The sequence below is a fragment of the Thalassophryne amazonica genome, chromosome 23 (genome assembly GCF_902500255.1).
Source record: "Thalassophryne amazonica chromosome 23, fThaAma1.1, whole genome shotgun sequence".
Lineage (NCBI taxonomy): Eukaryota > Metazoa > Chordata > Actinopteri > Batrachoidiformes > Batrachoididae > Thalassophryne > Thalassophryne amazonica.
Window position 1 is genome coordinate 32523750 of NC_047125.1, and position 22293 is coordinate 32546042.

Consider the following 22293-nt stretch of genomic DNA (forward strand, 5'->3'; position numbering starts at 1 on the left):
TACACTAACACTATCCCCGGGTGGAATCCATCCAAAACCTACTTTACCCTCTATCACTATTGCTGGGTGCAAATCACCCAAACATGTGCCTATAGGAAAAAGTGGGTTTTGGACTCGCAAAACACCCATGCCATCAAAGATGTCAAAGACGATGCTGAAGCTACCCAGAGACCCATGACACCCAGAAAACCGTAACATAATGAAAATCACATAATTACGTTTGCTCAGGTGAAAATCACCCAGCAATAGTGTTCTCGGGTTAAGCCCACCAAAATCTAAGTTTCACTATTTTTCCAGTATATTGACATCATTTGTAAGTGACATAATTTGTTAAAGGGCAAGATTTACCTCTCATTTGAATATTTAGTAATTAGTTGACGTACAATTCAGAAGACGTAATTAAGAAATTTTAGGGAAACTGTCAAAAGTCTGGAATGGGTTTAAATGGTACCATTTAACTCGTGTGTTCCAAATAATCCCATAATGTTAGGTTCCTGTCCTGGTCAGGAGGGTTTTGGGGAATGGTGTTCATGTGTCCCCATGTCCTTTTCTTGTCTTGGGTTCATGAATGTGCATGCTTCTCTTTCTCTCTTATTCTCTTCTGCTTGTTGTCTGCATCAGCTGTCATGTCTGTGATTGTGTGTGTGCGCATGTGCTGGATGTCTGTGCTCTGTCGTGTCTTGGATAAGTACATGTGGAATGGAGTCTTGTGATTGTGTGGTGTGCGCCTTCCTGCTTGTCACTGTGGGCCATTCTCCTTGGGTCTGCTGCATGTGTACCCTTGCCCTTATTGGTCCCCCATCGTCTAACAGGTTTCACTCCTGGTCCAGTCACTCTCCCCAGTATTCTGGTCTCTTAATTATGGTGTGTTTTGTGATCCTCTGTGATTTCTCACACCTGCCAATCACACCTGTTGTATGATTAGTCTGTCTATTTAGCCACGGTTGTTTTTCCCTCCATTGTTGGTCTGTTGTATGTTGAAGCTCTTATACCTTGTGTTTGCTCTGCCATTTATGGTTGCTGATTTTCCCCTTGTTCCTCCATGGATAGTGAGTATTTTTGTCTTTGAGTTTTCACTTCACCTTGACCTTTGTCTTGTGTCAACCCCTCACCCAGAAATGGAAATGTATTTTGGTTGGCTCCTTCAATTCACCTGCTCCTGTGTTTTGCACTTCCCAGCTGTAAATAAAATGTGTCACATTTTGGAACTCATCTTGTGTTTTTGCTGTCCCGTTTTGGGGTCTTAACTTGTCTTAGTCCCTGAAACTAAACCATAACACATAAGATCATTTATTGATAAAATAAACTTGTTTTTTTTTTTTTATCCTTTTGGAACAAGATCATCTGAACAAATGACATACATGACAAACAGTGCAGTACACAACACAGAACAATGAATCAGTTAATTTAGTTTCAGGCAATTCAATTAAAAATAAATAACATTATATTTATTAGAAAACAGTGAACATGTCTTTTAAAAAAAATTTATATTTACATATTAAAATTTTTATTTTATCTATCTATATATCTGTCTGTCTATCTATGAATAAAGTAGATCAGTATTTTAAAGTCACACAGTGAACTGCTAGGCTACTTTTAAACACTTTTGAACAGAAAACGTATTTAATTTGTAGTAGCGGAAATTCTCTATTGTCTGTCAATAACATTTATACACTAACACTACCCCGGGTGGATAGTCCACTGTTACAGCAAAAAATAAAAAGGTTGGATACTTTTCTAACAGACCTCTATGAGGTTGGCTTAAATGGAGCACGTTGGGTTTAAATGGTTCCACCATAGGAACGCTTAAAAAGACAATGCTTTTCCTTTCAAAGTGTAATTATGCAAAACTATGCATGTAGCTTAAATATACAACCCCTGGCAAAAATTATGGAATCACCGGCCTCAGAGGATGTTCATTCAGTTGTTTAATTTTGTAGAAAAAAAGCAGATCACAGACATGACACAAAACTAAAGTAATTTCAAATGGCAATTTTCTGGCTTTAAGAAACACTTTAAGAAATCAAGAAAAAAAGATTGTGGCAGTCAGTAACGGTTACTTTTTTGGACCAAGCAGAGGGAAAAAAATATGGACTCACTCAATTCTGAGGAATAAATTATGGAATCACCCTGTAAATTTTCATCCCCAAAACTAACACCTGCATCAAATCAGATCTGCTCGTTAGTCTGCATCTAAAAAGGAGTGATCACACCTTGGAGAGCTGTTGCACCAAGTGGACTGACATGAATCATGGCTCCAACACGAGAGATGTCAATTGAAACAAAGGAGAGGATTATCAAACTCTTAAAAGAGGGTAAATCATCACACAATGTTGCAAAAGATGTTGGTTGTTCACAGTCAGCTGTGTCTAAACTCTGGACCAAATACAAACAACATGGGAAGGTTGTTAAAGGCAAACATACTGGTAGACCAAGGAAGACATCAAACCGTCAAGACAGAAAACTTAAAGCAATATGTCTCAAAAATCGAAAAATGCACAACAAAACAAATGAACGAATGGGAGGAAACTGGAGTCAACGTCTGTCACCGAACTGTAAGAAACCTCCTAAAGGAAATGAGATTTACATACAGAAAAGCTAAACGAAAGCCATCATTAACACCTAAACAGAAAAAAACAAGGTTACAGTGGGCTAAGGAAAAGCAATCGTGGACTGTGGATGACTGGATGAAAGTCATATTCAGTGATGAATCTCAAATCTGCATTGGGCAAGGTGATGATGCTGGAACTTTTGTTTGGTGCTGTTCCAATGGGATTTATAAAGATGACTGCCTGAAGAGAACATGTAAATTTCCACAGTCATTGATGATATGGGGCTGCATGTCAGGTAAAGGCACCGGGGAGATGGCTGTCATTACATCATCAATAAATGCACAAGTTTACGTTGATATTTTGGACAATTGAAAGGATGTTTGGGGATGATGAAATCATTTTTCAAGATGATAATGCATCTTGCCATAGAGCAAAAACTGTGAAAACATTCCTTGCAAAAAGACACATAGGGTCAATGTCATGGGATAGGGTCAATATCAACGAGCAGATGTGATTTGATGCAGGTGTTAGTTTTGGGGATGAAAATTTACAGGGTGATTCCATAATTTTTTCCTCAGAATTGAGTGATTCCATATTTTTTTCCTCTGCTTGGTCTAAAAAAGTAACAGTTACTGACTGCCACAATCTTTTTTTCTTGATTTCTTATAGTGTTTCTTAAAGCCAGAAAGTTGCCGTTTGAAATGACTTTAGTTTTGTGTCATGTCTGTGATCTGCTTTTTTTCTACAAAATTAAACAACTGAATAAACATCCTCCGAGGCCAGTGATTCCATAATTTTTGCCAGGGGTTGTAGTTTGCATCAAACATTACAGCAGTTACCAACGCTGGTATTGATATTGAACAATCCTCTTGTAAAAAGATCGATACTCAAGCTTTTTTCCTGTCTTGCACGCACTGACTGCTGCACACGCAGATTCATCAAAGTCTTCTCTCTGTAAGAGCAGCGCTGCACTGTGTCACACAACACGGAGCACCCTTGTATTGTGGTTTGTCAGCCCTTTACCTCAGGAGATTTTAAGTTGTGTTGAGTGATTTTTTTTTTTTTTAAAAAACAAAAATGTTGATTGTGATAAAGTATTTTGTTGTCACGTATAATGTTTGTCGAAATTCTATCCTAGGTCTTTTGGATCTTTTGGATCTATGAAGCTTAAATATGAAAAAGTATCAGTATCGGTATCAATATTGGCAATACTGGGTCTGTATTTACTTGGTATCGGATCAATACCATAATTCCCGGTATCGCCCACCTCTAGTTCAGATCTGGAGCAAACATTTTTCTTCTTCTACTAAGGTGGATTAGAACTTTTTGTGGTACACAGCACAAACTACTGGACAGGAGGAACCTAGCAGTCAGTGTGACTCACTGATTTGAAAATGCAGCTCATTCAAACAGACGTGTGGTGCCGTGACATGTCAATCATCTGTGTCCAGTCAGTTTTCAGGGGAGTCCAGTGAAACCCCGGCCTCTGCTCTAGCTCCACCCATGCCAGGAAGTGTTCAACAATGGATATTGTATATACTGTGACTGAGAATTCGGCACTTACTGTGACTGAGAATTCGGCACTTTCTGTTTGAGTGTGAACTTGCCACTGAGTTCCTGTGAGATTCCATGGGATCTCATCTGTCAATCCAGGAAGTGTTTGACATTTGAACATTTCCCGTTTTACTGTGGATTTGAATTTTGGCACTTCTTGTTTAGGACGCCGTGTACCATGAGTGAGCTTCGCGCCACTGCACGACACTTTGCTCACATTATTTAAAAGGCTTTGCTATACAGTTAAATCAATATAAGCTTATATTTATTTTATATTAAAAAAAAAATAGTATAGTTTTAGTCTAAGAATAGTAAAACTGGACTTCATTTTTTCCCCTCATTTGTAGCATATTTGTGGACTTCAGATTTTGGTGTTCAGCTCCATCACTGGAAGTTTTTGAAGTGGATCTGTATTTACAAGGTTCTCTGCACAGCAAATGTTGAAATAGTCCTGATGTGGAACAGGTGAAGAAATAAGTAGAGACTTTTCTTGTAGTCAGAGCAGTAACCATAAAAAAACTGTGTAGCTTTATTTGGTAAAAATAAAATTGATAGAACAATTTATGAATACGAGGTCTGTTAGAAAAGTATCCGACCTTTTATTTTTGCAAAAACCTGATGGATTTGAATCACGTGTGCTTGCATGAGCCAACCTTGAACCTTTGTGCGCATGCGTGAATTTTTTCACGCCTGTCGATTGTGTCATTTGCTTGTAAGCAGCCTTTGTGTGAGGATGGGTGTTGTCTCTCGTTGGATTTTCATTTCAAGGAAAATGGCAGAACAACTGGAGCAGTGCCGCCTCACATTTTGCCAGAAACTGGGCGACAGCCAGGTGGAAACCATTTGGATGATTCAGAAGGCTTTCGGTGACGATCCTATGGGCATCACACAGATTAAGGAGCGGTACAATTGGTTTAAAGACAGCCGCACAGCGGTGGTGAGCGAGCCACGCTCCGGTTGGCATCAACATGCAGAAATGACCAGGTCATTACCAAAGTGAACACTCTGGTGATGCGGGACCGTCGTGTGACTATCCGAGAAATTGCGGAAGAGATGGACATCAGCACTTTTTCGGCACATTCCACTGTGACAGAAGATTTGGCCATGAAAAGAGTGGCTGTGAAATTCATACCGATGGCTTCGGCACGAAGCTGCTGATGGCACAGCAAAAGCGCCTCCGTGTTGAAGTCTCACAGGACATGCTGTGATATGCCCACCTCTTCCACAATTTCTGAACTGAAAAGCCACCGAAAGCCGTCTGAATCTTCCGAATGATGGAAGAGGTGGGCATCATTTTTCGGAGTCCAGCATGTCCTGTGAGACTTCAACACGGAGGCGCTTTTGCTGCCATCAGGTTTTAGCAAAAAATAAAAAGGTCAGATACTTTTCTAACAGACCTCGTATAATACGTTCACTCAGCTCGACAGTTTGATTCAACATCCTGCAGCTAAAGGTTAAGCCCACGTTAGCTGACAAAACTTCAGTGGTGCACTAACATCATTTCATTTTTAAGTTACCCACTCACCTCAGACAAATTTGCAGAAGCTCCGTTGCTCAAACTGGGCGTATGTATATATCCACAAGTGAGGAATTTCAGACTTGTGTGTTTCTGCTCGATCACACCGGCTGCTGTGCCTCTCTCTGTGACTGACTGGTGTGACTCTGTGGCAGGACGAGCCCCTTCAGCTCCGTCCGGCCTAACTCCAAACAGTCGCTGAAAAAAGTTCCTCCCAGCAGGGTGATGTCCGTCACTTGTTCATCTGCATTTTGCTCATTAATCTTGTGGTTATAACTCCCAGACTGTTTCACTTTTTAATTTTCGCTTTTTTTCGGGAACACACGACGCTTCGCAAGCACGGTGACTGCGAGACTTGTTAAACCTCCAGCAGAAATGCATCTGCTGAATCACAGAGCAAGACGAATAATTAGCAATAAATTTCATCAGCGACCACTAATTATTACCGCATATGCGCGGATAGGCAGCAAACGTCATCGTCCCATTCGTGTTGTTCCTGATGATTCTGTCGTTTCGATAGAAGTCAGTGTTAGAAAGTAATGTTTGTGTCGTGAGTTCACAGCCCAGAGTGACAGAATCTCCCTCAGTCACAGGATGGGCGGGACTCAGCAGGATGATGTCAGCTGTAAAAACACAACAACAAAGATTCCACAGTTTCCACCATCATGTTCAGGGCAGGAGACAATACTGTTCATGTTGTACATGGTCGATATATGTTGAATGTATTTTTGGACTGGAGATACTTGAAGCACAGGATGAAATAAGTGTTTGATAATGTGGGAAAAGATGCAGAACATTTTCATTATTGATGTTCATGAGGTGATTCTAACTCACGGTGTGCAGTGATGTTGATTGCGTTGCTGAATTGTCCTGCCGCTGTCTCACACCAGTACACCGCTTCACCTGTAGTTGTGAACTCGCACCTGGATCTTTTTCTGGAATCACAGAGTGACGCCTGGTGGCTTTGAGTGAACTTCTTCACCGTCCACTCAGAGTTTCCCTCACAGTGAAGTGAAAGTGACTGAGAGGTGAAATGCTGAACTCTGTTAGGAACCACTGTCAGTGATACTGGTGATGGAAAATCTGGAACAACAAAAACATGATGACAAAGAATGAAAATTAAGATTCAGCAGGCAGCACCAGTTGAGGCAAACATTACCCCCTTAACGCCCATCGTCGCATATATGCTACAATCTCTGACTCAAATATGCAACTTATCAAATTGACCTGTATGCCCGTTGTCGCAAATTTGCAACATACCATCATTATTATTATAACATTATAACAAAGTCATTACCAGAATACCCAATATTACTATCTAGTTTTTGTGCAAAAGTGAAATTAATAATCTCAACATTATTTACCATCTACTTAAAGGCAAAAACACACAAAACATTTTTTTATATAGAGCTATATAAATTCAGGTGTTAAGGGGTTACAGAAAGTCATTATTTTCTGCACACCAGTGATGTTAATATTATTGTAAATAGAATAAAGTTGGTTTTTGCTCTTCACTGATGTCAATAGAAATGGAAAATGTGCAGGCCGGGAATCAGATCACTGATGGGTCCAACATACACTCAACAGGTTAGATTCTTAAATGTGCCTGTAAAAGCTGCATAAAAACAGAGTCAACCATCTATCTGGAGTCAGGTTGCTGTGGTAACAGGCCGTCCATGAAGCCTGCTGCCCGTCCAACCGTACCCTATTCTTATTTTTTATTTTTGAGTCATCACCACTAATTTGGGATTTTTGTACGTACATTGTTGTAGTGTATTTTTTATTATTATTGGTATTTGTTCTTTTGTTTATTGGAGTTCATTTTGTTTAATGCTTTGATTCCAGGGAAAACCCTGTAAAAATACTTATAATAATTATTAGTAAAGAAAGATTGATTTTTCACTATACAAGGTGCACCGGCGTAAAAGTCGTAAAAAGCCAAAAACATGATATTCTCTGGAACGTAGTCGGTGAAACCTCCACTCCCACAGTTGCCTGTTTTTGGAGAGACTTGTCATGTTTCCAATAATGTTTTAGTTGTGCTGGTAACACAAAGCACAGAAAACGTGCCCACCTCCAGACCAGACAAACTTTGGTTGGCTGTCATTGGTGAGAAACTCTGGGTCTCCTCTTCCTGCTCTGCACATGAATCCCACTGTGTGTTTCAGCCTGTGGACGATGTAAGAATCCTGCTCGGTTCCACTGCTGCTGCCGCGCAGCAGCTCATAGCTGTAGGCGTTCTCTGGGAGTTTGGGAACAGCCTGAAACCAGTAAAACCTCCATCCTGCTTCTGGATCTTTGACCTCACAGTGGAGAGTTACTGGGGCTCCTGGACTCAGCCATGATGGAGACACAGTGAGGACCGCCTTTGGTTTGTCTGCTGCAAAGTGATGAAGATGGATCTTTAATGACATTGCCTTGTTACTGGATTAACGCGCTTGTTGGGTTGTGTGGAACGTTGTGACTTACCGTCAGAAACTGTCAGTGTGACAAGTTTACTCCACTCGGTTTCATCACTTCACTCTGTGTCTTCCTGCCTTCACTCTCTTGCACTTATCTTTGTCTTCCCTGGTCACGCCCCCTTCCAGAACCTTCACTGACACCTGTGTCTTGTTGCACTAATTACATCACCAGTCATATAAACCCTCACAGTCTCACAGTCCCTTGCTCAATTGTTGAATATTTTCACTTTTCAACTCTCATGTCCTTGCCTTGTTTTGCCCTGAATTCAGCCTGCTGATATTTGATCTCGCTTTGTCCGTGACCACGATTTTGTTTCTGCCTTTGATTGCCACCACGCTGTGTATTTTGACCTCAGCCTGTTTTCTTGACCAAGCATCAGCCTCAAGTCTGCCTGTACCTTTGCTTTGCTGCTGGACCTCCCGTGTACCGAATCCCAGCTTGGTAATTAAACCTTTTTCTTACACCAGTCTGCTGTGAGAGTTTTGCATTTGTGTCCTGTTTGGTTTGTGCCTTGCCTGATAACTGCAGGTTATACGGTGTACTTCAAAAGTATTGGAACACTTGGTATTTCACACATTTTAATTTGTTTATGCCATTTCAAATATAAAAAATACAAAAAAATCTAAAATTGTCTTCTTTAAACTCAAAGCAAATCTATACAACTTGATATAAATTAATTGAAAATATAAAAGCCAAGATGATGGGTTGCATAAGTAATGGAACATTTATAATACTTGTAGTACCTCACTGATGTGTTGTCAGTATGGACCTTGCTAATGCTTGGTCCGTACTGACAACACGTCGGGTTAGACCCTAACACCCAGACAACCCAGAAGAAGTTACAGGTGGCTGTGATTGGAGAAATTGTGCACAGTTCATGTTCTGCGTTTTGTATCCCGAGTTATACAGCTTCATGATGAAGTGGCACAAAGGAGAATTTTCTTAAAAAGATGTGAAAATTCAGCTACAATTTGCTAGAAGGTACAGCTGAGATGCAAGCGTAGATTTAATGATTTGGTGAAAGAAAATGCTCCTCTATAGGCCTACCACTTCAGAAAACTGTCAATAAAACTGATTTTTTTACAGGTATTATACCAAAGTGTTCCATTACTTATTTAACCCATCATCTTGGCTGTTATATTTTTAAATAATTTATATAAGGTTGTAGAGATATGCTTTCAGTTTGAGTTAGGCTAAAGGAAGATAATTTTAGACATTTTATTTTATTTTATTTTTCTGTTAGTTTTTTTTAATGTTTTTTAGAGTATTTGAAATGGCATAAAAAATTAAAATATGTAAAATACCAAGTGGTCCAATACTTTTTCAGGGCACTGTAGTTTATCCTGAATGACACCCGCTCAAGACAATCAGACTGAATACTGAAACACTTAAAACTAAGAACTCCAGTTGTATTCATGCAGTGAAATCATCAGGCAAACAAAAGGCCTTTGATCCTTTCAAGTCAAAGTTTTCTTCACACCCGCCCAAGTATGTTCCCACTCCGTCTCACTGCATCAGGTATTGTGTCTTTATCTCACACTTTGTCTGCTTTGTATTTTCAATCACTCACGCTCTTGCACTTGCTCACGTGTCTTTGTTTCTTTCATCACTTCACTCTGTGTCTTCCTGCCTTCACTCTCTTGCACTTATCTTTGTCTTCCCTGGTCACGCCCCCTTCCAGAACCTTCAGTGACACCTGTGTCTTGTTGCACTAATTACATCACCAGTCATATAAACCCTCACAGTCTCACAGTCCCTTGCTCAATTGTTGAATATTTTCACTTTCCAACTCTCATGTCCTTGCCTTGTTTTGCCCTGAATTCAGCCTGCCGATATTTGATCTCGCTTTGTCCGTGACCACGATTTTGTTTCTGCCTTTGATTGCCACCACGCTGTGTATTTTGACCTCAGCCTGTTTTCTTGACCAAGCATCAGCCTCAAGTCTGCCTGTACCTTTGCTTTGCTGCTGGACCTCCCGTGTACCGAATCTCAGCTTGGTAATTAAACCTTTTTCTTACACCAGTCTGCTTGTGAGAGTTTTGCATTTGTGTCCTGTTTGGTTTGTGCCTTGCCTGATAACTGCAGGTTATACGGTGTACTTCAAAAGTATTGGAACACTTGGTATTTCACACATTTTAATTTGCTTATGCCATTTCAAATATAAAAAATACAAAAAAATCTAAAATTGTCTTCTTTAAACTCAAAGCAAATCTATACAACTTGATATAAATTAATTGAAAATATAAAAGCCAAGATGATGGGTTGCATAAGTAATGGAACATTTATAATACTTGTAGTACCTCACTGATGTGTTGTCAGTATGGACCTTGCTAATGCTTGGTCCGTACTGACAACACGTCGGGTTAGACCCTAACACCCAGACAACCCAGAAGAAGTTACAGGTGGCTGTGATTGGAGAAATTGTGCACAGTTCATGTTCCGCATTTTGTATCCCGAGTTATACAGCTTCATGATGAAGTGGCACAAAGGAGAATTTTCTTAAAAAGATGTGAAAATTCAGCTACAATTTGCTAGAAGGTACAGCTGAGATGCAAGCCTAGATTTAATGATTTGGTGAAAGAAAATGCTCCTCTATAGGCCTACCACTTCAGAAAACTGTCAATAAAACTGATTTTTTTTACAGGTATTATACCAAAGTGTTCCATTACTTATTTAACCCATCATCTTGGCTGTTATATTTTTAAATAATTTATATAAGGTTGTAGAGATATGCTTTCAGTTTGAGTTAGGCTAAAGGAAGATAATTTTAGACATTTTTATTTTATTTTATTTTTCTGTTAGTTTTTTTTATGTTTTTAGAGTATTGAAATGGCATAAAAAATTAAAATATGTAAAATACCAAGTGGTCCAATACTTTTTCAGGGCACTGTAGTTTATCCTGAATGACACCCGCTCAAGACAATCAGACTGAATACTGAAACACTTAAAACTAAGAACTCCAGTTGTATTCATGCAGTGAAATCATAAGTTCATCCAAATCATAAAATCATAAGTTTGGAATATTTTTTATTGACAGAGTTCAAGGCATTAAAAATGCTGTAATTCCCACAACACAAATGAACACCCTGCAGCCAGTTAAACACCCAGAGCTGACACATTTCACACCTGTCACTGACAGTGTAATTGAAGATGTCATCTCCAGTCTGAGTTCATGTACATGGTTCTCTTGATGAGCTACCCACGAGATTTCTGAAATCTGTGCTGAGTAGTTTGTTACCACAACTTACTCACTTAGTAAATATTTCACTTCAGATTGGAACATTTCCAAAAGATCTAAAACTGCCGTTATCAAACCTCTTCTAAAAAAGAGCAGTCTAGATGGTACAATTTTAAACAACTACCGACCCATTTCAGACTTGCTATTATTGGGTAAAGTCCTGGAAAAAGTAGTCTGCCAACATCTTACTGATTTTCCCCTTCATAATGGTGTCTTTGATACTTTCCAGTCAGGCTTCAGACCCCATCACAGCACTGAGACAGCTTTAATCATGGTCACAAATAATATCCGCCTGAACACCGACGCAGGCAAAGCCTCAGTCCTAGTTTTGCTAGACTTGAGTGCTGCTTTTGACACAGTGGACCATGTGATTTTACTACAGAGATTAGAAAACTGGGTGGGAATCTCAGGCACTGCTCTACGCTGGTTTTCACCTCTTAAACCCTAGTGTCCCCAAATTTGGGTCTGCCTTGTTTTGGAAACATTTGAACACTCATAACTAACCAATGCTGACACTAATATACACTTATTATACATCAAAATGTCAAGTGGAGTCTCCTCTACAAAGGTATCCACTTCAATCACATATCAACTAACCACAGCTGAAACACCAAGCAATAAGACATAAATCAGAATTCATTTTTGGGGGGGAAAAAAACCCTCATTTACTCCTACCAAGTATATTTCCTTTTTTTTTTTTTTTGCATCCACAACATCCCCTAGGACCTGTCTTTTAGCTGATCCAAACTTTTGCATTTGCGACCTTGTACAAGCTGAGAGATAAATCATAATGGCATCTGTGTGTTCGTCAATGAAGGCTGGTGCAGGAATTACACCGTCAGGGAGATGGTGTGTAACAAAGATCTGTAACTTCTGTGCCTTTCCGTGAGACCCTTTTATCTTCTGAGGGAGTTTGGTAATATTTTAATTTTTGCTGTTTATGTTCCCCCAAGTGGAAACGCGACCCGAGCTGCAGCTCAAATTGCAGACTTTGTTCACCTTCAATTGCAACGTACACCTGGTGCTCCTGTTTTATACTTGGTGATTTTAATAGTTGTACATTAGAACTGTCCCTCTCTGGATTTGATCAATATGTTGATTGTGCCACTCGGGATAAGATTTTAGATAAATGTTATGGCAATATTAAGAACGCCTACAGGGCTAGAGCAAAGCCTCCTCTGTCTAATTCAGATCATAACATAATACATCTGATCCCAACTTATAAGACTGTGTTGAAGAGTAGCAAGCCACAGATCAGGACAGTGCCTGTTTGGTCAAGTGATAACATACAGGCTTTAAAGGGATCTTTCCTCTGCACAGATTGGGACATTTTTCATACTCTGGACATTGATGAGGCCACGGATACTATAACAGACTACATACAGTTTTGTACTGATTGTGTGGTTACCAGAAAGGATATTATTATGTATCCAAACAACAAGCCTTACATAACCAAGGAAGTTAAAGACTGTATTAACGGTAAAAAAATGGCTTTTAAGAATCAAGACCGGATGGGGTTAAAAACTGTGCAAAAAGAACTGAACCAGATGCTAAGGCATGCAAGGAAGAGGCACAAGGACAATATTGAGCAGAATTTTGCCTCAATGGACTCTAAAAAACTTTGGGATTCGATGAAAGTGGCAGCTAATATGGTAATAAAAAGGAAAAGCTTTGTAACAGATGATCAGGAAAAAGCAAATGAGCTCAATGACTTTTATTTGAGATTTGAGACTCAGGATTTTTCTTTGGATCGTGCTAACATTTTAAATTCCATTTCACCTATTGATTTGTGCCCCAGGTTAGTAGTTGATCCAGGCAAAATTAAGTTACTTTTTAGTAGGTTTCAGAAAAATAAGTCTGCTGGCTCAGATGGCATCTCAGATTTTCTTTTAAAGACTTTTGCAGAGGAGCTCACACCAGCTTGGTGCCCAGTTTTCCAGCAGTCTGTAGATCAGCCCACAGTTCCTTTACTCTGGAAAAAGTCAATTAATGTTCCAGTCCACAAAAAACCCTGCCCAACGACTAACAATGATTTTAGACCGGTAGCTTTAACTTCTGTTATGAAATGTTTAGAAAAATATATGGTGTCTATTTTAAAGTCGGAGATAAATTCAGATCTCGATCCCTTGCAGTTTGCGTATAGGAGAGGGCAGGGTACAGATGATGCCATCAATGGCATCACCCACCTGTCACTAAAACACCTTGAAGACCCAAAGGCTTACGCACATCTTTTATTTATTGATTTTAGTTCTGCTTTTAATACGTTACAACCTCATTTACTGATTCAAAAATTAATTCACCTGTCAGTAAACCCTGTAATTATAAAATGGTTTTATTCTTTTTTAACAGAATTCAAAATGTCAGAGTTAATAACACTATCTCTGATTCTAAAAACATCAGTACTGGTGTACCTCAGGGTTGTGTCAGTTTGCCTGTCCTTTTTACTCTCTATACTAATGATTGCATTAGCCACTTTCATGGAAATCATGTTTTTAAGTTTTCTGATGATACTGCCATCCTCAGTCTGCTTCATAAAGACTCAGATCCATCACTGTACTTTGAGGAGGTGCAGTCTTTGTCCACTGGTGTGATGCTAATTTTCTTACTATAAATGTAAAGAAACTAAGGAGATGATAATTGACCCTCGTTCTATTGGTGATCATACCCCTCTGGTAATCCCATGATGAAGAAATCAATCAGGTCAGCTTTTACAGGTATCTAGGCATTTACTTAGATAACCAGTTCAGCTGGGAAACACATGTCAATAACTTATACTCTCGTTTACAGCAGAGATTATATTTTCTGCTCAGACTCAGGGTGTTTGGGGTTGATCAGAACATCTTGTTTTTGTTTTATCAGGCTGTTTTGGAAAGCATTATCCGATATGGGATGTCATCTTGGTACGGAAATCTCTCTGTCCAGTTAAAATCTAGGCTTGCTTGTCTGGAGAAGACTGCTATGAAAGTTGTAGGGAGGACAGGAAACTCTTCCCTGCAGTCCATGTATGAACGGTCTGTTTTCAAACAAGCACAGCGAGCTTTGTCAGATCCTTCCCACATCCTCTATCCTGAGTATGAACTCCTACCGTCTGGTAGGCGATACAGAGTCCCTCAGTGCAAATTGAATCGCTTTAAAAGCTCATTTGTGCCCACATCAATTAGAGTCTTAAATATGGTTCCTGGGATAGGTAGTAGGATTGTGCGTTCATGACATGGTGGCATTGTTATTTTAGTGTTATTTATTCACTGTCAGTATTTTCCTTAACCATATGTGGGAGATGGCTGTGCAATAGGGGTATGTGTTTTTAGGGATATGTGCAATATGCATGAATTATTAATGTGAGACTGCTGTGTAATAGGGGTATGTGCAATTTGGATATGTGTATTAGGGATGTGCATTATGTATGATTGATGTGTGTATTAAGTTATGTAATACGTATGAGTCATGTAATTATGACATGGCAGTTTTACTTTTTACTTGTGCAGCTCTTGGAGTCCAAGACAAATTTCCCGGAAGGGACAATAAAGTGTATCGTATCGTATCGTATAATGTATGGGTAGTGATTTGGTGAAATAGGCTCTAGGGCTTAAGGGGTTAAGTCCTATCTGGAGGACAGGATGTACTTTGCTGAAATTGGTAATGACGTCTCAGACAGAATGGCTGTGACCTGTGGAGCTCCCCAGGGGTCTATCTTGGGACCCCTCCTGTTCAGTCTATACATGCTTCCATTGGTTCAGCTAATATAATATGCAACAACGTGTCCTACCACAATTATGCAGATGACACTCAGATCTGTGTGTCACTGACGGCAGGTGATCATTGGCCTGTAGATTCACTCTAGCTGCATTGAACAGATAAGTGTGTGGATGCAAAACAGCTTTCTCCAGCTAAACTCAGACAAAACTGAGATCATTGTTTTTGGTCCACAGAAAGAAAGGGAAGGTGTTATCAGTCACCTTGAGTCTCTGTCTCTAAAACCTAAAAAGCAGGTCAGAAATCTAGGAATAATCATGGACTCAGACCTGAACCTAAACAGCCATGTTAAATCAATAACATCAACAGCTTTTTACCATCTGAAAAACATTGCTAAGATCAGAAATATAGTGTCTAAACCAGACTTAGTGATTAATTCACGCATTTGTCTCCAGTAGATTAGATTACTGTAATGGCCTACTCATTGGCCTCTCTAAACAAGCTGTACGACAGCTGCAGTACATTCAGAATGCTGCTGCTCGAGTCCTGACTAGAACCAGGAAATACAACCACATTGGTCCAGTGCTCAGGTCTCTGCACTGGCTTCCTGTCGCTCAGAGAATAGATTTCAAAACTGCTCTGCTTGTTTACAATTCTGTTTCATGGTCTGGCCCCAAAGTACATTTGTGACCTGTTAGAACCATATGAACCATCTCGGGCTCCGAGAACCTCAGGAAGTGATCTCCTACTGGTTCCCAGAGTCAGGACTAAACACGGGGAGGCTGCGTTTCAGTTTTATGCAGCTAAAATCTGGAACAAACTTCCAGAAATGCTTAGACAGGCCTCAACTCTGATGATGTTCAAATCCAGGCTGAAAACAGTTTATTTTACCTGCGCATATGACAATTGAAAGTATTTTATCTGTGCTCTTTCCTTTTAATGTAGTTTTTTAAACTATGAATTGATTATATCTGTAAATTTATGTAAATGTAAAGCACTTTGAATTGCCTTGTGTATGAATTGTGCTCTATAAATAAACTTGCCTTGCCTAATCACACTTCAGACAGCAGCAGGAAGAAGTTATATTTGAGGCCCCTAAAACCATCCTGTCTGAGTACTCATCTGTCATGTAGGAAAACCTGTTCACTGGATTTTTATGAGACTCATAAACTAACTACTTAAAAAAAAAAGTATCTTATGTTTAATCAGTTTTTTCTTTGGTTACCATTAAATATTTGGCTTTAAATTAACTGTAATTGAGAGACAATATCTTGATGTTTTCAGTAAGGAGCAGTTAAAATACATTCTAATCCAGTTACATTTTTTCCGCAAATGTGATTGGTTAATCATCTGATATTTCAGACCGTATAATATTGGGGTAACGGTGGCAAAATATTGGACCGTTTCACATTTGGATGTATTACTTCACGCCCTGACTGCTGTCGAATGTCATTCCTGTCCTCCGCGCCACTGCGCATGTGCACAAATGCGCAATATTGTCGGGACGAGGGACTGTGGATTTATGCGTCAAGATGCACAATTTGACAGGACACTGGCTGAGCGCGCTGCTAGCTGTTAGCACTGTTAGCTGAGAGTAAGAGAAAGTCACGTACCAATGCAGCCGCCGCCGAAATGGGTGAATTTAAGATACCATACGAAAGTATTGATGTGGATTCTGATACAGAATTACTGTTTCACATTTGATGGATTCCTCCATGCCCTGATCGCTGTTGGACGCTGCCTCAGGGTAAGCCTCGCTGACCAAATTACCTACAGAAAAATAAAATGTGCAAACGATGGAATTGGATTAGAATGGGAATAATCCCCTTGTGTCGACCGAACCAACATGAACGTCCGCAGATCATCAGACACAAGGGGTTATTCCCTAATTTATCTTCTTCCTGCTGCTTTTTCTTCATTGATTGTGGAATGGAGTGGTTTTGATTGTGAATCTTGTTTTCCACTCTTCTGGACTTCCGCATGAACAGAACAAATACAAATGAAATGAAATAAAAAAGTTAATACAGCAGAATTAATGTCATGTAAACATGAAATAAAGACATACTGAAAGTTCTGACTGTACATTTAACGACTTACCTGAAACAGTCACAGTAACTTCATTTGTAGTTTTGTATGTTTGTTGCTGCGGGTGAAATCCGGTGCACTGATAAACTGCAGTACGTACTGTCTGAAACGTGAACTGTTTCTGTGAACTATATGACAAAAATGGTTGACGGTTCTTGTCGAACTTGTAAAGCCAGTCAGTGTCTTTTCCTTCTCGCATGTCACATTTGAGGGTAACAAACTCTTCAAGATATATTGGGGACCATTTGGGCTCAATGATCAGCAGAGCATCTAAAGTTCAACACAAACAGACAACAGGAAACAATTTGAAGGAAAAAATTTATTTGATTCATGGATGCAGTTACAAGATAGTTTGTGTGGACACAGTGAAATGACAAAAAAGACGACAGACGATGTTAAAAACTAGAAAAGAAAAAACTTCAGTCACCTTCAGCATGTCCACAGGGAGACGAGCGAATTCAGCACTAAAATAATAAAAGAACACATTAAATGAAAGCCACCTAGTTACCTACAGTAAGAACTCGTTAACACCCCTGATTTTGGATAATCCACTCGTATTTTACAGCATTCTGACTGAGGTGAACTGTTCAAATGTAGAAAGTCAGTGTTGGACTCCAGAGTAAGGACAAAACCCACAGCCAAGATTTTCCCATCGTCACATCCAACTTGGACACTTTGTTTCTGAGAAATAAGTTGAAGTTTGGAAGTGTAGCAATGACAGAAAGAGAAGTGTAGAAGTTGGGTTGCTTTCTGAGTTGGGCTCTGCTTCCTTCCTTTTTTGCATTAAGATCACACTCCCTGAATGGCTGTGACCACAAGCACACTTTGACATATGTTGACTTCCTGTGTAAAAAACTGAACATGCACTTTACATATATAATAAAACAGACTTAAAAAGGCTCCTTGATACATTCAAAAAATACTGAAATCAACTTGTTTTTAAAAAAGCAAACAACAAAATAATAGTAACAAATTCTATATTTGGATCCAGAGAAGAAATTATAGTTCTTTCAAGTCCAGTCATTTTACAGGTGATTAAAAAAAATACATATTAGACATACGGTATGTTAAAAGATAAACATTGGGTGCATTATTTTGGTGCTGCACTTTAAAAATCTAACAAATTGTACACACGTCTTAATTTTTTTTTCTGTTGTGTTTGTGTTAAATTCTCTGACTTGTGGTTTTTGCAGAACACTGTACACTGAATCAATGTCCACTGAGTGCTGTTCTGCCGCTCGAGCGTCTTTCGGGCTGTCACAGTTGTCTAGAGAGTGACGTTTACTTGGTTCCTGTAAAAGGTAAATGGACCACATTTATATAGCGCATTTCCATCTGCATCAGACGCTCAAAGCGCTTTCCAGTTATGCCTCACATTCACCCATTCACACAGACACACTCACACACCAATGTCAGGGTGCTGCTATACAAGGTGCTCACTACACGCTGGGAGCAACTTGGGGATGAAGGACCTTGCCCAAGGGCCCTTAGTGATTTTCCGGTCAGGTTGGGGTTTTAACTGAGGATTCTCTGGTCTAAAGCCCAACGCTTAACCACTAGACCATCACCTCCCTAATGGTGCCTTCACACATAACATGAAGGTGAGTGAAAGAAGCAGAAACTGTCCGAAAAACAGCGAAAAAACCCGAATTTGCGATCCATGAAAAATTCCACCTGCTGTCAAGAAGGAGACACAGTCAGACAGGCATGAACAATCCGGTGTCGCAGACCGAACGGTCCCCCCCCATGATGCGATTCATGGATTATCACCTCGTTTCTGCTTCAAACTGCCTCCATCATCTTTCTCAGTGACAGATATCTGAAGCTTTTGTACAACAATCATTTCCACACAAATTCAGCATTATTTCATCATGAAAGTTGGCAGAAGCAATCAGAGTGCTGCAGCTAAATGAGCTGCTAGTTGATGCGTTCACTGCACTTCAGACATTTCAAAATGTCACAGAATGTCACCTTCTTTCTGCTTAAAACTGACTTTAATAATCCCATTAATCCCTTTGATTGCTTTGGATGAAGAGATGCTATCTCAAGCCGGGTTCACACAGCAGGCTAATTAGGCCGATATCGGACCCGATCTTCCCCTTCCGGCAATCTTAAGGACGCCCCAACAATCATGATGACGCTAAAGATAATCTTATTAGATATTCTTGCCGTGTGTGGTGTGTTAAGAGTGCTCTGATCTGCTCGGAAGGGCGTCAGGAGCGCTCTGATTGTTTACAATAAACAATACACAATAGGTGTTTTTTTTTATTTACAGAAAGCGTTTGACACAATTAACCATGGAATACTATTAAGTAAACTGCAGAAATATGGAATCAGAGGTCTGGCATATGAATGGATAGCTAGTTATTTACAAGGCAGATTTCAGTATGTTCAATTCAATAATACAAATTCTGAACTCAGGGATGTCACATGTGGGGTGCCGCAGGGCTCAGTGCTGGGTCCTTTGTTGTTTATAATCTATATAAATGATATAAGTTGGGTGTCGAGTTCACTGAGATGTGTCCTTTTTGCGGATGATACAACTGTGTCTGTAGCGGTGAAAATCTTGAACAGCTTCTGGACATAGTGGAGAAAGAACTGGAAAAATTTAAGGTTTGGTTTGACGCTAATAAGTTGTCACTCAACCTTGGGAAAACTAAATGTATTATATTTGGAAATAAACAGGCACCCAAATGTAAAAATTTAACTATAAACAATAAGGAAATTGAGTTAGTAACAGAGAATAAATTTTTAGGTGTTATAATTGATAATAAACTTAGCTGGAAACCACATATAAATTATGTGAAATCAAAATTGTCAAAAACTATAGCCATTTTGTATAAAGCCAAGACCTACTGCCGCAAGAAGGGTTACTTACTTTATATCATTCTCTGATGGTACCATATATGACATATTGTGTTGAGTCATGGGGAAACACTTACAAATCAATACCAATCCAATATTCCTTTTGCAAAAACGAGCCATACGAATCATCTGCAATAAACAATATCGTGAACCAACTCATTCTCTATTTGTGTCTTTAAATTTATTAAAATTCATTGATTTGGTCGATTACATTACAATTCAAACTTTATTTCGAGCGAAAAACCAAGCCTTACCGAGACATGTCCAGAGTCTGTTCCGATTGAGGGAATCCAGATATAGTTTAAGAGGTTGTGCAATTTTTATGAAACCACCAGTAAGAACAAATGTAAAGGGTTTTGTGTGTCTGTGGTTGGGGTGAGGAAATGGAACAAATGTTCAACAGAGGTTAGAATGAGTAGTACCTTAGTGAGATTTAAGAAACTACTCAAAAAGAACATTATGTCTAAGTATCATAAAGAAGCAAATATAATTTGATTTATATGGAATGTTCAATTTATAAGTGGGACTTATTGTATATTTGAATGTGTGGGTATGTATATGCGTATGTAGATATATAGATATGGGTAGGTGTATATGTATATAAGTGACTGTGTATATGTATGTATATATTTATGTTTGTAAAGTATATACGTATGTATATAGGTATATGTGGCACAGCCCAAGCAGAGGGTCACCCCCAAGAGCCTGGTCTGCTTGAGGTTTCTTCCTTATAGGGAGTTTTTCCTCACCACAGTTGCCTAGTGCTTGCTCTGGGGGTGGTAAGGTTAGTCCTTACTGGCGTAAAGTGCCTTGATTTGACTTTCTTATGATCTGGTACTATATAAATATAATTATAAGTGAATAGTATATTGATGTGTATGTCTGTGTGTCGACATGTAGTAGTGAATTTATATTTATGTAAATATGACTGATTAGAATTGTTGGACTTGTACTAGCAGGGGTGGGCGCTAATAAGCTTTGCTTCAGCCCACACCCTTTCGGACTCACTAGTTTTGTCTGTGTTTGTTTGTGGAATTGTTCATTTTTTTCTATTTGAATATTTTGTGTGCCGAATTAAAAAAACTTTGTCACTTTGAAGAAAAAAAAAAAATCGGGGATATTCAACATGTTGGATTTTTTTGGCCCGATATCACAGTGTGTGTTGTGTCCTCCGACCACAAACGAGCATGCAGCCTGCTGAATGTGACGTGCAGCCAATCAGAAAACGAGGTGATGGACGCACGGAGCGGAAAATAAAATCTAAACAGCTGTTCTGACTTACCAGAAAGTCTGGTGGTTGCGCTGTCTCCACTCCTTTAAAGAACACCTTTTCTTTTTCTTTTTGTATCGTTTTTTTCTCTCTGTTTTAAATAGTCCACAAAGTACCTCTGTTTGTTTACGCTGAAGTCATGTTTAATCTCGAGAGATTGTGCGAGATTTCCTGTCTGAGCTGTGAATGTTCGTGTGTGAAATCTGTTAGTGTGAGGTGGTGTTGTCCTTACCGTGTGACTGCACACCACACACTGTACCACCAAACCTGTTAGATCCATGATTTTTTATCTTCACGTGTGTGGTCTCTCAGGTTTTGAAAACCTAAAGATAATTTTAAAATCATGTCATGTGAACCAGGCTTTAGGCGTGCCGCTGTGGTCCAAAATAAAGGTGGACCAATTTTTAGAGGTGGACAGTTCAGTCTGCGACACCGGCCGCAACGGTGTCGTACACACTCGTGTGCGTGTGCACGAACACAGTGCGTGCACTAGAGGGTGACATTTTTTCGGGAATCCCACGGGTCACGGGATTTCCATGGGATTCCCACCGGATGGGAGTCAACTTTGCTATTTATCACGTGATTGGGACAGTACGGGATTAAAAGTTCACAGGAGCGGGAACCAAGGTTTTAGGCAGTGAGCCGTCCTGCTGTCATTTTGGGTGGTCAGTTATCGAAAAAGACTGAGCACAGAGTGAAGAACAACACAAACTAAACTGTGGTGCTGCCTTTATTTCTCTCTGGACTGTTCTGTTACTACGTCCTGTTCACACCGTGTGCGCATGTCGGTGACAGTTATACTGAAACTATGAAATGAAATAAATTGGTCAAAATTCCTTAAAAATGAGAATATCAATCAACTCAATCAATCAACTTTTTTTTATATAGCGCCAAATCACAACAAACAGTTGCCCCAAGGCGCTTTATATTGTAAGGCAAGGCCATACAATAATTATGAAAAACCCCAACGGTCAAAACGACCCCCTGTGAGCAAGCACTTGGCAACAGTGGGAAGGAAAAACTCCCTCTTAACAGGAAGAAACCTCCAGCAGAACCA

The 22293-nt window shown here is 39.6% G+C and overlaps 1 protein-coding gene across 1 annotated transcript; it reads right to left on the reverse strand.

Moving 5' to 3' along the window:
* Window positions 1–6057: 6057 nt before the first annotated feature.
* LOC117504768 lies at window positions 6058–15044 on the reverse strand. Its single transcript, XM_034164267.1, has 5 exons — window positions 14991–15044; window positions 8092–8125; window positions 7697–8002; window positions 6457–6705; window positions 6058–6245 (listed from the first exon to the last, which is right to left on the reverse strand). The coding sequence occupies exons 1-5, from the start codon at window positions 15042–15044 to the stop codon at window positions 6058–6060; spliced, it is 831 nt and encodes a 276-aa protein (XP_034020158.1).
* Window positions 15045–22293: the final 7249 nt, after the last annotated feature.